This window comes from Anastrepha ludens, chromosome 3, assembly GCF_028408465.1.
Source record: "Anastrepha ludens isolate Willacy chromosome 3, idAnaLude1.1, whole genome shotgun sequence".
Taxonomy (NCBI): Eukaryota; Metazoa; Arthropoda; class Insecta; order Diptera; family Tephritidae; genus Anastrepha; species Anastrepha ludens.
In genome coordinates this window covers 77,833,830-77,856,573 of record NC_071499.1, presented here as the reverse complement: position 1 = coordinate 77,856,573, position 22,744 = coordinate 77,833,830, and the positions used below count along the sequence as shown (strand labels likewise).

The following is a 22,744-nucleotide window of genomic DNA, read 5'->3' as shown; positions in this document are numbered from 1 at the left end:
GGAATCCGTGAATTGCCAGAAAGATGGGAAAAAGTAGTAGTAAGCGATGGACAATATTTTGAATATTAAATTTGTAACCATTTTACGTCAATAAAGTTTCAAATTTCGAAAAAAAACCGCACGAACTTATTCATAGTCCTATTATTATATATTATTTCGTAAAAAGAGCAATGGAATCAGCATAAATTTCATGATGCAAAAGATATCATCTTGGGCGACAGTAATTAAAATTTAATTGAAAGAAGTATAAATATTTTTTGAGTAAAATCAAAATCATTTTAAAGAGACATCCCATCATTCTAAAATTAGTCAGAATGAACGTTTGAATTGTTGGCCGCGAAATTCACTTGCCTGTTTGTCTGGTTTTTGTAACCATCTCTAGAACAAAAAATGTTCCTAAATCATCTTTGGTACCAAATATAGGAATAATTAAGAACTATAAGTTAATTTATTTTCACAAAAAAAAAATCTTTTCGATAAAGGCTTTTTTCAGTTTGATGGACTATATCGACTTTTATGTATGTCGAAAATTGCGTATTCAGGGGCGATTGCTATTAGACAAAACTGTTTCTACCATTTGACGTTAGCAGCGCGGATACTAAAGAAGGGACCCACTGAATGACTATGAGGGAAATAGTGTATTTATCGTTTGTCTTAAGGAAGCAATTCCAACTGCCTCACTTCGAAAGAAAAAGTATTGTTAACAATCTTTAGGCTTTCAAAATTTTCTAATTATGTGTTTCCTCCATATTCCTAAGCTCACGAGTTGCGAATGTGCAATTCGTAAAAGCTGGGGAAATCATGTCTTCGTCGAATTGTTTTTGTTGTTCTTTATGGACAAAATTTAGTCGAAATTGCAAAGCAAAATAAAGTAACAACTTATACAGGGTGATCTGTACATGTGGAACTCAATTTAATCCTGTTTAAATGATTTATAGGAGGGACAAGTAAGTCTTGGCATACAAAATTTCACACAATTTTATTTAAATAACTTCTAAGGCAAATTTTAGAGTATCCTATTAGTATTAATATTATTATTATTATAAGGGAATCTAACAATGCGACCTGAAAGATCAATTGTGTGCCCTTTATCGCCCCTATTGTTTAGAGTTTCATTTGGTACTTTGACAAAATACTCGTATGTTTAGCCAGGTGTTTGTGCCACCTGTGCAACAGTACTGGGCTCGATGTCAGCACATGTTTGACGATTTCATTTTCCTCCCTTCCATTAGTGTATATTCCCATGCTAGTAAGATGATGATTAAATCTACAATGCCTTGTTAGAGTTCATGTGATAATTCTAAAAATTTTCTTATCTAATTCCATATAACCTTTAAAGTTTAGGTCTAGCTTAAAGCGCCATCAAAATTTTTCAGCGGTTTCGGCACTCATACCACCAATGCCAACTTAGATTTCATGTTTCACGTCGTATTGGTCATTAACCCTTCATTAGGCACGTGGTCTACAATGGTAGACCACGTCTTTTCAAAGTCGTGCAACTCCTTAAATTACCTAAGCTTTTTAATAGCTGTTTATAATTAATCTCTTTATCCAATTAGTGCATTCAGTGCGGGTTTGACGTACAGTTGTAAATTTTATCAAGGTCTGAACAGTGCTGGTCTACATATGTAGACCACGTGACTAACGACGTTACTTTTTCTTGCGGCAATATTACTTGATATATTAAATATTTTAATTAAGTTCAGTTAAGTTTTGCTTATATTTTTTTACGAGAGTGTGCTAATTTAATTAGTTTCAGATAATATTATGTCTGATTCCAAAAAAAAAAACGATTGGAAAACAGCAAAAATCCGCTCTCCGAACTATCAAGTAGTGAAGAAAGTGCTATGGATGCTAAAGAAAAAGCTTACATATTTGGGAACTGTGAGAAAAAATAAACGCGAAGTTCCCAAAGAATTCTTTCCCAGGAAGAATCGTAAAGAAAAGTCAAGTATTTTTGCTTTCCAAGAAAATTGTATACTAGTGTCGTACTGCCCAATAAAACCGGTCAGTGATCCTGATATCATCTATGCACCATGATAACGCAATAGATGAGCAAACAAATGATGAAAAAAACCAAGTGATTTTCTTGAAAAATGCGCTTGGGAGCTCATTCGACCACAAATTGAAGTTAGATCAAAGAATCCTCGACTACCCATGGAAATGAGGCAGCGAGCCCACAACCTTCTTGGCATCCTAAGCATTGCACCACAACCCACTCAATCACCAAGTAACTATGTCGGACGTTGTCATATTTGCCCTCGCAATATGAACAAATCATCCCGAAAGTCGTATACTAAATGCGGCAGATTTCCTTGCAAAAATCATATGAGGGAAAGTTGCACGGAATGTCTCAGTGAGGAAATATAAGCAGTTTTCAGAAACCATAACATATAAGTTTTGTACTGAACTTTTATTTTTTTATTTAAAGAATTGAATTTTACATATTTTTATTTTAAGTTTTACGAATAATGAAAACTCTTTTGTAAATCGTCCATTAGTTATAAGAAAAAAATTTTATGAATTGCAATAAATGTTAAAAAACACATACATTCACGTTTTTATTGAATTTACAGAAGATACACAAATATTTTAGTGAAAGATTAGTTTATATTCCTCACATTAAATCACAGAATATACTTATGAAGTATTATTGAGAAACTCAAATGAATAACACTTTTAGTAATAATATTAAAATGGTCTACGATTGTAGACCACGTGCCTAACCACGTTACAAAAATCCACGTGCCTAACGAAGGGTTAATGCGTCCTCAGAAAACTCCATGTCTAGTCGCAGTTTCTAAGTGGCCACTTGACATCACCGTTTCTTTTCATTGTTCGATTTTCGAATATTTTAAATATTTCCAAATTTTGTTTAAACGAAAGGCTACCCACTTTGTAAGTTTCTAGCCCTAAATTAAATTTCTGTTATTATTTTAGCTGTCAAAAAGGCAAAAATTTATTGTATAAATTCCCGCTAGATGAACAAATTTGTAGAATAAAATATGAAAAATACCTTTAATTCACGTCTTTCAAACCAAAGATTTTGGAGGATTTTTGCAAAGATGCAATCTTTGGAACCACCCTATTTAATATTTTATTTACTTCCAAAAATTAAATTTTAATCTTACAACCAATTAAATATTTCAAGTTTACTCAAAGCATTATAGCCTGTGGGATAATGTGAGCAGCTGGAGCAGTTGAATATGAAAGCAGTGCTTTTAGATCGTACACATAACATACATATACGAGTATACATATAATATAGTACTAATGAGTGTCATAAAAAAGGGGGAGTGGTGTAAATGCGTAAAATATAAACAAAAGTGAAAGCATACAGTCAGCCAAAGAAATTAATGTAATGAATATTCATAAGCAAACGGTCTATGTTTTGGTTTTTACACAAACACGTATGCACATATCGAAATACCTCGCAGTGAAAATACAAATTTCTCAGCAAATATTCCAGTTCATATACTGATATTTGGTGGAAGAAGTGGTACTACTTCACGAGTACCTAGAAGTGTACTAGTTGCAAAATGGACAATTAAGGATGTAAGCAAAAATGAGTGTATTAGGATGCAGGAATCACGCAATGAGAGTAGGATGAATATAAATATTGATGTGCAGAATCCATCAATGCCATCATCTATGCAGAATCCCTACAAGACAGTGCTGAGTACTTCCGGCAAAATTTCAACACATTTTTAATTATTTTATTTGTCTCTATTACGTGCGCATTATCAGAATGGCATATAGAACATTTCTTAATGGGGAAATTAAATATTTATTTTGATATTCCCTTCCCCTTGTCGGTGTGAATTCTAACTCTCTTTTACCAATTTCAATTTCATATAAGAGAAAAACACATATATCTACTGTACTTTAAACGGCAAGGCAACTTTATTGTATGCTTATAATTTGGCTGCTCTGAAAAAGGGCTTGTGTGAAATTTTGTTGCGTTTGTTGTATGGTCGCCATAGCCGAATGAGTAGATGCTTGGCTAACATTTGAAAATGCGTGAGCTCGAATTTCCGTGGATGAAACACCGAATTGATATGTAAGATTTTTTTAATGAATACAAAAAAATTTTTGTTTTATATATTTTTAAATATTTTTATATATTTTTATCATAACGAAAATGAGGAGTTTTTGTCATCAGTGCTGATTACTTTTTTCAAAACTGAGGAGTTTTTATCGCCAGTGCTGATTACTTTTTGAGAAGGAAAATGAGTAGTTTGGTCCATCAGTGCTGATTACTCTTGGATAACAGAAATGAGAAGGATGTTTATTAGGTGAGAGAAGTTTGTGATGACGACAATGAGGAGTTTAGTTGTCAGCAGTTATTACATTATAAGAATAAAAATGATAAGTTGCCTTGCGTTTAGAGCGTACAGGGTTGGCAATATTCGACGGATCCATCTGGGAACCTTATATCTTTTGACAGAAGCGTCAGTCCAAGCAGATTTTCACCATGGAACAGTACATGCCACGCGAGAGCTCCCAAATTGTTGAAATTTACATTCAACAAAAGAAATCAATAAACGTTTGTACGAAAGGTTTTCGACTGGTGATGCTCTTTCTAATCCAAAGAGGCCAAATCAAAACCAGCCAAGGCGTCGCCAAGCACATCCCAAAATCGCCGTTCTCAGTAGTTGGGTATTGCTCGGACCACTTTACAACGAATTATCCACATCGATTTGCATTTATTCCCGTATAAGATTCAATTGACGCAAAGATTGTTGCCTGCGGACAAACCTCGTCGATCTGAGTAGGTCCAAAGAGTCATCGAAATCCGTCGGGTCCGTCGAATATGGGCAACCCTGTAGTTATTTTTCCCAGTTATAAGAAATTACTATTTGTAAAAGAGAGATAGAATATCACACCGACAAACGGGAAACTATGAGAAGTTTCCCACGGCTAGAACGAAAATGTGTAGTTTAATGAGTATAAAGATGATGATAATATGAGTGCTTATATGATAGTCAGCTGTCTGGTTGTGTATGTTCCGTACTAAAAAAAAAACAACATTTGACATTATAAAAATCGGGTTTATTTTCAGTTTTTTAATCAAAAAATACGAAATAATTGAAATAGTAATAGGTATGATTCTATTAAAGGTGATAGCCCGTGAACAACATATTAAAATTTCAGACGATTCGTTGAATAGTTTTTTTTTTTGTTTTTGAGATAATTGAGTATAAAGTTTTGAGAGGATTAGTCGACCATTGATGCCGGTTTTACCTGCTAAAATGGCTGTAGAATCGAAGATAATGGAATATGCTTCCAAAAATTTGACAGTATATTTTTAAAAGCCTACACTTTCCAAATTTAAAAAAAAAACAATATTTTTTGAAAATTCTACACCATCGGGAGTTGAATTTAAATGTAAAATTTTTTAAAATAAAATCAAAAATATATATAAAAAAGTGAACATCAAATATTTTCGTCCAGACAAGTGATTGCTTTGTTCATTATGAACCAATAAGGAATCTTGGACTTCAACTACTTTGGCATAATTCTGATGTATAGATTAACAACTGACGATTCTTAAGAAACCGCTATGTTTAAAAATACCAGTTGCTAGCATTAAAAAAGGATAGAATAATTTGCTAGCTCGAAAATGTAATATATAGAAATCACATAACAAATTTTCAGAGTTTACTGTGGATAGTCTCAGCTATTAATGAAAAAATAAAACAAAAAATCTTAAAGAAGGTGTTTTTTTTTTAATGACAATACAGTTTCTTAAACATTTTTCAAATAAAAATTTACTTTTTTTACCAAAAACACAAAAAAAAAAATTAAGGCATACTTTATTCTAAAAAAATAGAAAAAAATCATTAAAAAAATATATATATGCTAAATTTTTCAACACTAAATAAATCTCAAACTGTTCCTCTTATTATTCCTCAAACCTTCAAATAGACCATTTTAAAAACATTTACGACAATGTCCAAAATGCTTGGGTTACTTGGCATGAAATCACACATGGACTGCCTCAGCAAGTAGTCATGGTACAGTACAGTCTTGTCTGGTATCGTACGACACGGATAGGTCCTTCCCAATTTTGACGGTGCTGCTGGTATTGAGCAGCGTCATCTTGCATAGCCGTATTAGTTTTGCGGGGCTACCAAATTCCCACATTGCGGCAGATAATCGTATGCAGCGTTGAAATCGACAAAAAGATGGTGTGTAGCGATTCTCTTTTCAAGTGTATTTTCAAGGACTTGACCTCAAACAAGACAATGAACTCAAAAGGAAAGAAAAAAAGACACATATAATGAGAAAAACACATTTTTGTTAGTAATAATTGTGTATTTTTATTTCGCAAAATTATTTTAAATTTCTTTTCTTGTTGTTCTGTACACATTGTACATATAAAATTTATACCTTAGCCAATGTGAAGCTGTTACATATATTTATTACAATTACATTCGCCGATTTACTATTACATACAAAAAAATTACCAGATTTTATTATAAATATTTGAGTACGTAAGTAATAATCGATATGCAGCATACAAACCGTTACATATTTAGCTATAGACAAGTTGGTCACATATTTATAACTACATACACACATTGCAATATGTAAATGTTTATATTCCCTATTTTATAATTTCACGGAATTAATTTCGATAGAACACAATTATTGTAAATTGTGTGTCAGAATTAAGTAAAATCACAAATTGAAGGTATGACGGGAGCAAATTAGTGACTTAATCAGTTGATATATAAAATAATACATATTTCTTATTTTATTAAAACTGCACGCGTTTTTGCTGATGGAAGCAATTTGTTAGTTTTTTTTTTATTTAAGCAATATAATTAGTTAAGCTCGTAAATTGTAATAAGTTTTTAGTTAAAGTTAATTCGTTTAGTTTGTGCGTATAATTGTGCGCTTGTTCGTTTTGACTTGCATTGCGAGCACTAAATGAGCCACTGTCAATGACTGTAATTGTAAATGTACATAAAATTTTAAATTTCATATTTTTGTATCACTACGCACGCACAACTGTTTTGCTTTAGCAATAAATATACATACAGAGATAATTTTCGAAAATACGTAAGTATGTGTATCCGTATAATAGTTTTAGCATATTTGGTTTTATATGTATTAAGCAAATTGCAGTAAAGTCCCACCACCCACATACATATAAATGTATGTATAGTATACCGCCTAAGAAGCTAACTGTTATGTTGAGCATTAAGATGCGCCACAGTAATTAAATATTCATTAAGTTGAGTGTTTTCAAACTTTTCCAGCTTTTTCACACCAATATTTTACTTAGCCTAATGATAGATAAGGGAAGCATTCACTTTACTTTCCATGAGATGCATACTTGTGTAACAAAGTGTAGATCTACATAGTATACAAGCAACTACAAAACAAAACCTAACAACTCATGTTGAGTTGTGCTTTTAGTGAAATTTTTCCGAACAGGGAATGCGTGAAATAAATGAAAAAGTTTGAAATTAAATAATCAATATTTATTAAAGCGAAACATAAATGTGTAAGTACAATTTCCGAGCACGTTTTATAGGATGAGTAGTATGTAAGTGACTAAAAAAATTTGTTTGTAATTTGCAAAAGTAAAATTCAAGCCAGATGTCAAACTCGCTTGCAATTAAAGGTAATAAATTAATATTTAAAACTGTCAAATATTTACGCAAATTAAAATGATCGAAAGTGTTGAAATACGAAAAAAATTTGCAATTTTCATACGAGTAAGCTCTCTTATCTTCTTTTCTTAGAATACAAGGTTTGGTCATCGGAAGCAAAATTGTGAGAGCAACTTTGGCTGCTACGCCATAGCGGAATTGACTGCACATAGCGGACGCTCATTTCCCACGTCTTCTTACGTTCTTACAATCAGTCGCTGTTCAGGCAGCAGTAACATAAGCATCGGATGCGTTGATTTTTTCTTATATGACCAACACAATCTCAGTTTTTGCTCACCTCTATTGTAAAAAAAAAAACCACTTCCACTTATTACGATAGCAAATCACTTGATTCCAGCAAATTCTCTGAGATCCGACTAGCAGTTTGATATTCGCGACATCTTTGCATGCTGTATACCGTGGGGATTATTCATGTAAGCTGAAAATATCTCTCATTCGCTGTAAAAATCGCATAACTCAAACAAATTGGGCTGAGAGTTCTTGTCTAAGTGCGCCAACTTATCATTGGGGCAATCTTCTGGCCTTGGAAAACAACGCTAATTCGTTCGAAAAATGCCAATAATAAAAAAAAAAATTTTAAATTCGAGAAATTTTTTTTCTTTCTTGCTCCTTAAGTAAAAATAAAAAAGTGTAATAAAAAAAAACGCTAATAACTTTTGCCACAACATAAAACAACCACTGCCATTTCTGCACGCATAACAGGAAAAAACATTATTTTGGCATCAAACGAACAGTTTGATATCTGTAGTCAACAACTTCATGGCAATTTTCATTTTACGCTGCCGTTTCGAATAAAAACAAAAACAAAAAATGACTGGTATGAGTCAATGAAATTAGGTTTTTCTCTTTCAGACCCGCTGCCGCTAAAATAAGGCTTAAAGTAGTGACAAGTTAACACTGTCCCTGTTAAATGCTGTATTCTACGGTACTCAATCCAAATTACCCAGAAACTTATTCAATACAAATAAACTGAAAACTAGTTTCGAAATATCTGCAAACACAGCAGAACGTCCTGACCTCAGTAAGGTGGTGATTACCTGTATATCAAGGCGGAAGAGGAACTGCGGCGGTTTTCCCTACAGGCGGGTCTACGTTGCTGTAATGCTGAAAGTAGCGTTCCCCAAAAAAAAACTGTGGTTAGCTAGGGAGGGAGGAGGCTATTGCAGGAGGCTTTACTGCACCACGAACTTTCTTTGGACAAAGCATCATGGTCATTTACTTTTTATTTACAATTGCAAATCTCTAAACATCCACTTATGCAACCAATGTGAATAATTTAATTTCAAATTTCTCAATTAGGTTTAAGAAATATCCTCTACTGGCCGCGAAAGGGTTAATTTATTGGTCGTGAATGGCTTAATTTGACTTCCCTACTAATTATTCTATTCTACAAAGTACATTCTGTTTTTTCTATTATATTATAGTTTAATAATCATGAAAGTGTTAATTTTTGGGTTCACTTTTTTTGCATAAATCATTATGTTTCTATCGAAAATAACTCTCATTGACGATTTAAAAAAATTCCAGGTAATAAAAAAATAAGCCCAAATTATTCGCCTTGGGGAGATATACTACTTTCATAGACTTTCCCCTACTCCAAGTTAATAGAGGCACGTGTTTTCTTAGCTGGAGGGATTCTTTTCTTAAACTTTCAACAGCACCCAGTTTCTTAACGATTATTCAAATGCAAAAATGCTTATCTTTTCATTTTCTTTTAACCCCCGAACTATTGAAGTGCAGAGCCATAAGGGAAGGTAGCAATTTTTAAGTTCAGATTTTTGCACTCAACCTATCAGAACAAGCAAGAAAGTAAAACAAATACATATCTTGAATTTCTATTTAAAATATTTGATATAAAATAAGCACCAAATGTTGCCGAATTTATTTTTTAGTAGATTTAAAACTCATTTTTGGAGTCTACCAACTTTGTACTGGGAGCTGGGAGGATCTATATAGTAAAAATACTTAAGATGCTATAACGAAAAGGTACACAAGTATGAATTTCATTTTAATACCTCAGCACTATTGCCGTTGCATTGCTCTGGAAAGCGAATTCCAGAATATTTAGCGAATTCAAGTGGATATTAAGCGCGATAGCAGATCAAAAGACAATTCACTTGTTTCGATTCTGAACCAAGAATACATACATGGAAAGTGCGACCTCTCCTGAAAAATTTTAAAGCCATACGCGGCCTACTAGGAGTAATCAAGAGAAAATTATAATTACAAGTACAGTCAATAGGAGTAGAAGCCCATCTTGATTAATTCAAAGTAAAAACATTGGAGTAAATAAATCAAAATTTTAATTGCTATTCTGCCTTCAGACTCCTCACTATCTGTTCAAGTGTACAACTTAGGCGCATAAAACGGCAAAGCGGAGTTTGTTGGCTTTTATTGCGAAATTTATTGAAATTCTCGAAGCGATTCATGAGTCACACATACATACAAAACTATCATCGATAGGTTTGATAACAAGAGAAAGGAAAACAGCGTAGAGTTCAGAAGAAAAGCATACCCAATTAGCTTTTCAGTGCGCTAGGCGTTCCGGTAAGACTACTACTAACAAACCGTTCAACCGAAAATCAATGAAAATGTCCAGTAGCTTTAAAGCAAATTTTCCAGCTAAATTTTCTATCTAGGCATTCCCAGCAGTAGAACAAATTTTTTTGAGTACACTCGAAAGCAGTCAGCGCTTTTTTTTCTTTTTTCAAAATTTTAGCATACAGATTCACAGAGTTATTTCCCTTTATCAGTAATATTGCGTTGATTGATGGAGTAGTTCAATTTAATATCAGGTACCTGACTGCTGGTGGCACCTATCAACAGACAAATGCGGAAACCTTCGATACCGAGTATAAAACCAATGTTGTTCGCCTTGTGCTGAGCTGAATGGCGACGAAAAACTTATGTAAGTAAATAAAATATACATATCGACATATAAAAAATGTATCAATATTGCCTATGAAATGTAACTAAAATTATATTATGATATACCTATGCATATATACTCAAATACGACATACGAGTACAATAGTGCTAGAAGTGTTGTAAGCATTTGTCCACAAAACGATAGTACTCGGAGTTTATTTAGTTAGACGTATTGCATAAAACTGAGCTGACTAAGTGCATGCCGGTGGATAAATTTAGTCACAGGTAGTCATTTTCCCATAGGTTGTATGTATTAGTAGACGTTAGTGTATTGCTCAACCGGCGCCACTTTATAGAGGTAAATATTTAATATCAACTCATATGAGGATGTCGGTTTGTGTTTGGGTAGCCCAAAATGTGTTTTATCTGTAGCTGCTGGTAGCTGGGCCAAAAAATATAAATTGTCACAAAATAAACTGGGAGCAGCATATCAGCTGAATTGCCTACTAGTGGGTGCGACAGATATGATATGTAAATTTCTATATACGTACATATATATTTATGTAAATGGGAAGCATTGCAAAAAACACAAAATTAACTAGAAAAACAAATTCGTACTTCAGAAGTCAGTTCAATCGTGCAAATGTGAACTAGTCTGGAAGTGTCTCAATTGCCACCAGTTTGTAAGAGAAGCTAACGGTTGTTTTTGTTATTCGATTTCTTGTTTTTATATTGCGTATTATATTAGCCAGATTTAGTTTGAACATAGTTGCGTATTAAAATACGCTAGATAGGCTAGAATCTACGTGAAAACTGGTTTTATGTATTATTTCAAAAATTTTATTAATTTGCCGCATAATATTTCGAAAATATAGCCCGAAAAAAATTGAATGAAATATTCAAATTAATTAAAGAAAAAATTTTCGTGATACCAAGCAACTAGTACGCAACCCACAGAGCCTCGAAAACCAAGACGAAGGAAGCACTTTTGTTTTTGTTGAAAAATTATATTTTTTTGCAAAAAAAATCGGTTGTAAGTGTGAAAGAGACCAAATTTTTGTTCTTTCAAAAAAGAATCTGCGATTTATTACTCGATTTATTATTATTTTTACTACTAAACTGAAGAATTTTCTTTACTTGGTTGATTTTATCTGAAACAGTTCAAAGTTATGATGCTACCGCAAGGCACTAATTCCATAAAGAAGGCTCCAAATAACTTCACCGAAAACTGATTTTTTTAATTTTATGAACTCAAGTAAATATATTGAATGGAGTGCCTCTCCAACTCTTATTGCAGAAAATCGCATCTTCGATTTTAAATAAAAACGAACTTAATATTTCAAGTATCAGATTTTAAGAACATTTAGTTCAAATATCTAATAGAAATAGCGAGCTCTTCATGAGATTCGAGTACGGCGGCCGAATGTGCTATTAGCTTTATAAAATAAAAAAGACTACGTCTTATTTCTTAAGGAATTTTTGTTATGATTATCTATGCATATAATTTTCGCTTAGCTACAATCGTCGTTTAAAAATCATATGTCTATCTCCTCTTTATTGGCATAGCAAGATTTGTGTCTAGAATGTTTTTTATGGTTCAACTGCCTACAGAGCCTACTTTTAATTCCTTTCCGAACTGAAGTTAACTTTTATCCTCCTTTTTGAGTATCGGTGCAACTCAGAAATCTTTTTTGAAATCGTGTAAACGAAACTATGAATTAAATTAACTACTTAAGTCCTTATGCCTAGATATTAACTCTCAGCTGCTGAAATGTTTGATATATGGGGCGAGCTTTTCAAAATTAAGCAAACGAAACTATGCCCCTTCCGCTAAGGCATTGCTTGATTCAATGTAATGATTGTAACTAAACAGTTTTAGAGTTCGATGAGAACAAATAAAAAAGGATGTGTACTTGAGTACTGTGCCACTACTGCTCGTTTGGTGGGTGATGGTTAATCATTCGGCTTTTTACTATAACGAAATTCAATTTAATGCATGGAATAAATTTTTTTTAATACCAGCTGGCACATTCTGATGTACCAATTAATTCGAAATTAGTCATATTTCGATATACTATAAGTATGTGGACCAGTTAAACGTATGTATCTGAGATACCTTGCGTTAGTCCCAAATGATAAAACAAAGTTGCCTTGTAGGTAGACCATTAACACATTCTAGCACATTTCTAGATTTACTGAAATTTTACTGCTCGGTTGAAATAAACGCGTGATGCGTACCAGTCACGTATAAGAATTCCCCAGAATGAGGCACAGTGAATTTACTGTAGTGATTCGACATACACACATAATTTTATAGAAATAAATGTTAGTTTGTATTTCTGTACTTACTTCTACATTCGACCGGTTGACCTACCCTCGTTGGTGGGCGAAATCAACTTGGTACCAGCTACCGGTAAACCTGTCAGCCCCCATTCCATCCTACACTTCTTCCTAACCCTTTTTAATTACGAAACACTTTTGTCGTTTACTTATCTAGACTTTCATATTTTTGAATATTTTGTGATGTGGAAATCATTTGCCTGCGGCTCCGAAATTGAAAAAGGTCTTTATGATTCTCGTATGCTCTTTAATTTGTTGTTGCTATAGTGAGCTGTACATATATAAAATAGTAGCAATTTTGACTAGCCCAGCGTTCTAACCTTTCTGTTAAATTCAGCAGTGCGAGTGGGTGTGGTGATTCACTCACACACCAACCTGTTTGTTTTTGAATTCATGCGTGGTAGCTAATTTTTGGTGCCCGTCGTCTGGGTCAACGTGTCGTGTGTATGTGGGTGGAGTCGTGCCCGCCTATTTGCATACAGTTTGTGGTTTGTCGCATTTGACTCGACTGGTAATTGTACATGTTAAGTGAAAAGTTTTATATGTAGCTAATTTGCACACAGCATAGCATTTTGATGGCCCTTTTGTGGGGCGTGTTGACTCGCAACTGGTGTGGCAATTCTATGTTAAGTGGATTCTTATGGGTCGTTGACGATGTGCGGTCATTGTAGAAGTAATTTGTTATGAGTCAGCCATTAGAGTCAATAACGCGTGTAGAAGTAGCTTTGCATAGAATCTTTGTAAAATGTGCTCAAAAATTGTGGAAGGTACACAAATTCATGGCGATTTTCGTGCCACGTAGAATTTATGTACATATAAACGTATATGTGTACATATCCTAAATTGGACTTACACATTTAGTTGCGATTTTTTTAGTTGTTGTTATGCATACAATTTACTTAAGTACTATATTTAGTGTTATTTGACTTAACTAAGGAAAATATTTTAACAATTAAATTTTATATTCTATGGAGAAAATTCAATTTTTTCACATTATAACTACTTTTTTATACAATTTCGTTAATATTATGAGTATACGAGTACGTATGCGCCCTTATGTGTCATTATTGTTAATAGGTATGTTTGTATTTAAGTACGCAGCGAATGCAGGATTATTTAAATTGGCACTTGTGTTATGTAAACTTGTATGTACTTACAGTATATAAATACATATATACATAAATGTATGCATATGTATATGTAAATATGTAGCCCCGGGGGCCGCAATACTTGCTTATGTATGTATGTAGTGTGTGTGTATGTACAAAGTCCACTTAGACATACGTATATTTATTGTAGTTGTATAACACTAACAAGGCGCACATATATGTACAGTTATGTACATGTATATGTTTACACATTGTTGTGGGTTGGCAATGACTTTAGCGGGAAGCAGTATTTGTTAGTAATCTTTTTCCGCCCTGCTGCTCTTTCTCTCCCTTTGGCTGTAAACTCATGCAGCCTGACCTGGGCACGCTTACGCGTTAACGCATCTGCGTGGCTAAATGTATTGTCACGTTTACCAGTCACGTGAACGCGCTGCTGCTTCGTTCTCTGTGTGGAATGTTGTGCTGCGACGTGTCTCTACATATTGGCTTTGTGTTTGTGCCACAATCTGGCCAGAGCGCGGCGGTGGTGGTGGAGCCGGTATACGCGGCTGGAATGTTGTCTACAAGTAACAATAGAAATGTGAGTTATAAAAATAAAATTGCAAAAATAAAATAATGTTTTATGTTTATGTCTAATGTCGGGAGAAGAGTGGATTTGTGGTAATTTCGTTTGCTTTTTGCTGGTGTATGTGTGCAAAATATGTAAGGAATAAGTTTTCAGCAAATAAAGGGTGGTTAAATCATTAACTAACCAATGTATCAGAATGTGAATAATAACAAATATGTGGCAACTCTATGCAGAAGTGTGCTTTGGTAATACTTATCTTAAATCACTTCTACTTGATACCCATATTGCTAATTATAATTATAAATTTATAGTGTTCTGTTAAAAATATATGGCAACTCTACGCAAAAATACTCGTCTAAATAACTTTCGTTTGAATATTTTTCATATTATATTTTCCATATTAAATTAATAATAAATATAACTACGAATGTTATATTAAAAATAAGCGGCAACTCTATTCGAAATACGCTTCATTAATAACCCTTTTAAATACCTTTATTTTGGTGCCCATTATTTTATATAATATTTTATTTTAATATCTAATGTACTTTCTAGTGATATATTGAAAAATAGATGGCAACTCTATTTAGAATATACTTCGTCAATATCCCTTTTAAATACTCTTAACTTAATGCCCATATTCGTAAACCTTATTTAAATATTGTAATTAATCTCTAGTGTTATATTAAAAATATGTGGCAACTATAGTTAGAAGTAGGTTCCAAAAATATGTCTCTTATAAATCTTTTATTTGATATCGAACCTATTTTGAATGTAACTACTATCTATATATATATAACTGGCGCATACACCCATTTTGGATGTTTGGCCGAGCTCCTCCTTCTATTTGTGGAGTGCAAGTACAGTTCCAAGCCGACTCCGAACGGCAGATATTTTTATGAGGAGCTTTTTCATGGCAGAAATACACTCGGAGGCTTACCATTGCCTGCCGAGGGGTGACCGCTATTAGAAAAAACTTTTTCTTAATTTTGGTGTTTCACCTAGACAACGTTATCTCTTATCAACGTGAATTTCGAATGGTAATCACGCACCAACCCATTCGGCTACGGCGGCCAATATATAAATTAGTTTCTAATATTATATTACAAAATAAGTGGCAACTCTATTTCGAACTATTTTTTTTTTTTATTTTAGCTAAAAAATGAAAAAATCTGCAGAAATATTATAATTTCATATTTTGTGACACTGTGAGGTGACAAGCAATTAGTTTTGTGAATTTGGCAGTGAAATAAAGGAAATTCAGGTACGAGTAATACTTTATTATCATCCCTCATAATAGTCCCTCCCTAACTCCAACAATTAGAAGCACCCTTGGTAACCCTCCGAAGTTAACCTAGTATTCAGAAGTGCGGTTCCCGAACCTCCTGTAGGTCGCGGCATCTGGATGAGTTCCTTTGATGGGTGAATTGATCTTGGGCCATAAGCGTTTTAGAGTGGGTGACAACCCAACTATGGGGCTTGAAAGGCAAAGTTTTTTAGCTAAAAGCATTTGCAGAATGAATGAGGAGTGGTCCGAGGTGTTGCCGCTGTCACTGATAGTAATAACTTTATTGCCACACCTCAAATATATGAATGATTATATTATAATTTGCCATTCAGACCATTCGAACAAACTCAATATTTTGTACATTATGATTTCTTATATAGTTTTCATTATTAAAACTTACCAAGCGTTGCGAACGACGCGATTTGGGTGTAGCTTCTGGCGATGAAAGTTCATCTGGTGCTGCCCAATGCTCAGTAAACTCACTTGCTGAACGCGCTAACGACGGATGACTAACCGACCGATGGAAGGAGCGTCGATCCTCGTCATCATAGTATTGCATTGGATAGAAAGAGCTTGCATCCGACACGTTGTCTAAGTGATCGGGTCGTCCAAAGTCGACTGTAACCTCCGACATAGAACGGAAATCATTCTGATCAGTGTGATAAGATGTGCGCGATGAGCGACGTGAACGTTGCATATTGAAACTATTGTCACGCAATGGCATGCTTGGGTCTTGGCGTATGGTGCGAACAGAGGAACCACCATCACTATCGTATTCATACAAAGTTGGCAAGGAGCTACGGCGCGAACGAGTATCCCACGGTTGTGTTTTCTTCGTACGCTTAGGTGCGCGCATTTCCACATCCGTATCCTCATCGGCAGGTGGCGCCAATATACGAATGATAACATCCCATGTCTGCGGCTCAAAGATACGCTCATAGCGGGTATCTTGACGTATGCGTTCAAAATCTTCCCGCACCACGGCCTCCGTGAGCATTGTGCGCAACGATGACTCTGTAGTGATAATTTCCTTCCATTTGGCCTTATCGTCATAGCTGATGTAGCGCGTGAGTGGATGCACGCTGGAGTGCACCGAGCTGGCATCGTCAGCTTCCGAAAATTCCGGTTCTTCCAAAATACGTATCAGCACATCCCAATTTGGCACTGCCTTATCTTCTGGGGGCATTTCAATAGGTTTCATGTTGCCCACTAGCTGCGGACTGGTCAGCTTCTCTTTGTTATCATAGATTTGTTGTGGCGGCTCTTTAGGCACAATTGGCAAGCTTAGCTCAGAGCGCTCCATCTTGGGCGTAAGTGTCATACCGGATGCACTGGAAATATCGGAGAAATTCTCCCATCGTTGCTGTTCACGCTCAGTTGGATAATTTCGTATCTTAACATCCCAAGTAGGGTCCGGTATTGGTGGTGGCAATGGTTTTGGTTTCGCTTTATATTCGGTAACACGACGCTTATGACTCTCAATATCTTCAATTGTCTTCTTTTCGGTAATGGTGCACAAATATACATCATCTACAGTATGCGATGTGACCTGTGGTTTCTTCACCACAATTGGTGGTTCAGGTGGAAGGTACTCTGCCTCGAAGAAATGTGTGCTGTCAACCATCTCGCCAACTGAGTGCATATCGGGTGCCTCAGAAGTCATATCCGTGACCTCACTAACAGTGGGTGCATCAGTAAAGTCTGACCAAGTTTCGGGCCGTCCGTCGACCATCTCATGGTGTGTGCGTGCATATACAGAGAACACAGGCTCTGGTGGTGGCGGTGGAGTCACTTCCACAGTGTGCTTGGGTGCCGGATGCAATTCAGGAACATATGTGAATTGAGTATGTACAGTCTCCTCTTGAGGTGGCAGTGAGTCCATTGTCATAATACTTTCACGGTCTTCATGAGTCTCCATAATAGTCGAAAGATTATTGCGATCTGGGCGCAGTGTGGCAATACTCTCAGTGTCCGAGGTAACAGGCGAAGGTGGTGGTGGCGGAGACTTCTTAACGCGCACTTGCACGTCGAACTTGGGCGACGATGATTCCTTGACGGCAATAGGATGACGAGGCACCGAAGTGGCCACCGCATTGGCAGCCGGCACTTCCTGAGTATGTCCATAATGATCGCTATAAATGCTTGAAGTCTCTTGAACAAATGCACGATTTTCAAAGCTACCTGCTGAGCTGAAGGGCAGTGATCTGCGGATAAGGAAATTAGATAAATTTCGTAAGCAAAAATGGGCAAAATATGGAAAATCAAAACTTTAACTTACCTCGTATCGATTTCTTCGATTTCGGAATGTGATTCGCTGGGGTAGTCAGAAGGTATGAGCGCACCCTCGCTACCCGATGAGCTATGCACAGCCGCCAAAGGTACAATAGCGCGTGGGATTTTAACGCCTTCAAAGGCACTAATATTACCCATGCTACTGCCACTAAGCTTGGTGATTTCCGAACCACTTCCCATGGACATTGGAAGACGGCGGACTACCGGTATTGGGCGACTGCGCAGACAATAGTATGAGACAGCCAAACCAAGTAATAGCAGTGTCAAGAACATGATGGCGCAAATGATTAGAAGTAGCTGTATGCCCTTGAGGGGTGGCTGTATCACGGAACCCGTTGCGATGGGATTCAAGCTATATTATAAAAAAGTATAAATAAATTTGAGTTTGATAAAAATCAAGAAAACAGGTCCCTCGTGAATTGAAAAGTGGTTTAAATGGCACACCATCAAATATTAATTATAATCCAAACCTACCACATAAATAAATAAAATAATAATATAATAAAATCCATTCTGCGGTTGAAATTCGATTATGTATAATAACACAAAATTTTGAGTTTCAAACAATATTTAAAACATTCGCAGATTAGAAGCAGGAGCCATCTTTTATCAATATGAAGCATGAAAAATTACGAAGACATCGTGTGAAGCAAAGTGTTAACCTTGTAGAATTGATAAGGAACAGGCCAAGAAATCAACCATACGGTTTTCAACGTTCTAGTTGTAGCACCAGACGAAATAATAAAATCCAACTTTTTCAACAATAACAACTTTTTGCTCACGAAATATGGTAAAGGGTGTAAAAGAGAAATAGTACCTGTGATAATATTTTAATTTTCTTCAAAAGGTCAAAGATTATTCTCTATAAGAACGAAACAACATTCCCAATCGCTATATTCTTACATTTGCGATAAAAGATTTGGTCAAAGATTGTATATGGAATACAGCGAGAATAATTTTCGTGGACCATATTAACCATATACCTCATTGATATAGGGGTATTTTTACCCATTTAAGAGAGTGAGTCATAAAATAACCGTATTCTTAAACATATTGTGTTTTTGTATACATATTGAAATGTAAATCATTTTAAAAGAAATTATAAAAAGGTATTTGAGCGACGAGATGTGTTCTTCAAAAATGACAAACAAAAATCCTTTGCAAAAGTTCTTCCAAAAATATTTTTTTAACAAAAGTATACAATTTTTACCCAAAAAATATTTTAAGTTTATTTAATTTACAAGTTTTTATGCAAAATTATTAAAGAAAAAACGAAAATTCATAAAAAGTAGCACAGATTTTCACTTTAAGGGGTTATATACCTTGTGTTGGGCTAAAAAATTGAAAATTTTTTATGGCATATTCTAAAAGTACATCATCTTAAAAAATATAAGTTCAAAAAATCATAAAGGATCGGATAAATCAAATCATAAAAATCATAAAGGTCGGTGCACTAGAACGAAAGTTACAGACCGTGGAAGCGCGCAAATTATCCATAAATGAAGTGCATGCAAAACTTTAGACGCGATTATCTCGAAGTTGTGTTTTTTGAAAATTACCGTCGCGGTGATCATTAACATCATTTGCACAAACTGTTTTTTTAATTATTCGAAGTTACAATTAATTTTTTTTTTATTTTTCAACCCCTCAAAAATCGTTTTTTTGGTGCAAAGCGGTTTTCATATCGAGAAAAATTGTTTTTAGGTAAATAAACCGTTCAGATTCACTAAAAAACATTTTCCTTCAATAATCATTTAATTTTTTTTTTATTTCAGTTGAGCTGCTCATGCGCTACTGTGATCACCGCAAGCCTCTTCTAAAAAAGGGCGTTTCGGGGGAGGGGAGATATCAACAATAAATAATAACATTTTTTAAAATCAAAACACCAAAATGTATTCTTCGAGAGTTACCCTTCAAATATGATATAGGCCTCATTTGAATAAAAGTTCTAAAACAAAATTGAAAAAAAGTATGACAATCGCCCATTTTTTAGGGCCCACATGGTATATAACCCCTTAAAATATTAAATATCAATGTCCAAAATACTTGGATCCTCGACATAGAATCGCTCATTTATCCTGATTGAAACCTTCATGAACGCAATAATATAAAAATTGATGTAAGTTGATAAAGATTGAAGAAGTTTTTGCACTTACATAGGCGCTGGCAACGCTGGTGGCAGTGATGGTATAGGTGGTGGATAGCGACAGACAATGGTAATTATCTCATCGCCATCCATTTCCAGATTGGCATGGAAGCGCACGATTATATTGTTCGTAAAAACGCGTGTAGGATTCTGAAAACCAAAAACATTTATAGTTCTAGTATAGTACAAATGTACACATATATCCCAACTTACCTGTATAGTGCCACATCCTTTGAGTGGTAGCTCCAATCTATAACTGAGCGCGCCCTTGCCATTGACACGACAAGCGCTGCTGCGATCGTAATCGGCTTGAATAATGCCGTGAAAAGGTTCATTGAATTTCATGTCGACCTAAATGGATTTACCATTAAACATTTTTATAAAAGATGTATCATATGGCATATAAAATAATGATTTCACTCACTTGCATGGAGCCAGCTGCGCAATTGAGCGCTGCTTTTGTGCGATTTAAAAATATGAGTGGGCTAATATCATCTAATTTCGTGACCTGAAGTAAAATCGAAATTAAATTATATAGTTATGAATTTCATTTTTGAGGGCGATAATAAGAATTGTTTACTACATGTATGTATGGTTAATGGTTAATGGTTGTAGAGGGTTAAGGTATGGCCCTTTAGCACTGCGATCATATTGATCTATTGTGCACCCTATGCTGTCTATTGACTGTTAAGTATGCTTATGAATTGTACCAGCCCCTTCTGAGGGAGTGATTGAAGGTATTCATCTGTAAGCATGAACTTGTTTAAAAACCTTTTCCTTCTATGCGTCAACCCCGGACATTCGATAATGAGATGTTCTATAGGCTCCTCATCTTCGCAGCAAAATCTGCAGGTGCTGGTGTTAGTTATGCCTAATTTATGTAAGTGTTTGTTGCAGATGAAGTGATCCGTGAGGGCGCCTGTGAGAGTGCAATGCTCTTTTTGTTTAACGTGAGGGCCATGTTAGCTCTTTTAGCGTTGAAACTTAGGAACTTTTTGGAGTGTCTAAGACCCTCTACGTTGTTCCAATGCTGATTTAATAGAGTTTTGGCCCAGTATTTTACTTTTTGTTTCAGGTTGTTTTTGTTGAATCCGAACATAGGACTAGGTCCGATGAAGCTTGGCTTGAAAGTCTGCCTTTTCGTTGCCGTCATATCCCTCATGTCCCGGTACCCAAATTAATGAAACATTGTTTTTGGATGCCAGGTTATTCAGTGCCTTGTGGCATTCATGTATATATATGTCTCGACCCTTTTCTATGGACCTTTCATAAAACTATTTCTGTGTGTATTCAACCAAAAATGTTTGTTTAAAAAATTAAAATTTTGATGCAACGAATAATGAATGATGCAGCAAACAAGTGAAAAACCAATGGGGACCCATGGCTCTAGCGTATATCACGTCCATTTGCACAACGATGCGTCAATAAAAAATCAGATATACCCTATTAATGAAAAAAGTAAGAGGAAAATCTGAGGAGTTGTCTTACATATATGACAAAACAAATTTTCCCCAAAAATTTTGAAGAAGAAATAACATTGTTGCTAAAAAATTATTTTTATCCAAGCAAACTTTACGAAAAACGAACTAAAAAAATTTATAAAAACGTATTTCCCAAAACGATTATCCCAAAAATTTCCAAAAAAAAAAATTTACAAAATATTTACAATTTATTTTATAATTTTTTTTTTTTTTCAAGAAATGTTAGGGATCAAAAATTTTTTTTGTTGGAAAAAAATGTAATTTTAAAGGGACAAACAATTTTTTTTAATTATATTTTATCAAAAAAAAAAAGTTATAAAAGTGTTAAAAGGAACCGAGAATGCTTCATTTTAAAACAATCTATACTACAATTTTCAAAGTTCATGTATCTTAAAATTATAAAATGCTTTTTTTTTAATTTTTCAGCTATGTTCTTATACTTCTTATTGTACTCATGTTTACAAATAAATAAATTTTCTGAAAAATCTAGGACAAAGTCGAGAAAACGTGGAATACTTGATCAGGAATCGCTCCTCTGTCCTGACTGAAACAGATATAGAAACGAAACGAATGGGGGATGAACGAGGGCAAAACGAAGGCTCTCTTCAAATAACAATTAGCGCACCCGCATTAGAATCCGCAGCATAGTTGATGTTTTAGGTTTTGAAATACCAGAGTGCATCGTTTAATAGGGAACTTGCATTAGTTCTATTAAGGGCTTTGGAAAAATACTCGAATTTTCTTTTTCTTTTGTTTGCTTACATGTATACTGGTCCTGAGCATAAGTGTTCCTTGTCCTGAGCCTTTCTGTGAACTTACATAGGGCAACATCAAGGAAATTGTCAGGAGGTGGGAGGAGAAGAATTTCGTTGAACACTGGCGAAAATCTATCTGTTAACGACAAGTCCTAAAGTCGGACAGAGGAATTTCTGATAAGCTGCTTTCACTTGGCATAGTGGACTTAAAA

The 22,744-nt window shown here is 34.8% G+C and overlaps 1 protein-coding gene across 5 annotated transcripts in view; it reads right to left on the bottom strand.

The window, feature by feature from the left end:
• Nucleotides 1-6,307: 6,307 nt before the first annotated feature.
• The window catches only part of LOC128858239 (uncharacterized), a 129,878-nt gene continuing 113,441 nt past the window's right edge, over nucleotides 6,308-22,744 (bottom strand). For all 5 annotated transcript variants that reach the window (XM_054094332.1, XM_054094333.1, XM_054094331.1 and 2 more), the window contains exons 5-10: nucleotides 20,721-20,804; nucleotides 20,510-20,647; nucleotides 20,307-20,446; nucleotides 18,137-18,502; nucleotides 16,259-18,062; nucleotides 6,308-14,562 (exon numbers count right to left, since the gene is read on the bottom strand). In XM_054094332.1, coding sequence (XP_053950307.1) covers nucleotides 14,413-14,562; nucleotides 16,259-18,062; nucleotides 18,137-18,502; nucleotides 20,307-20,446; nucleotides 20,510-20,647; nucleotides 20,721-20,804 — 2,682 coding nt within the window. In that variant the 3' untranslated portion in view covers nucleotides 6,308-14,412. The remainder of the gene's footprint in view (nucleotides 14,563-16,258; nucleotides 18,063-18,136; nucleotides 18,503-20,306; nucleotides 20,447-20,509; nucleotides 20,648-20,720; nucleotides 20,805-22,744) is intronic.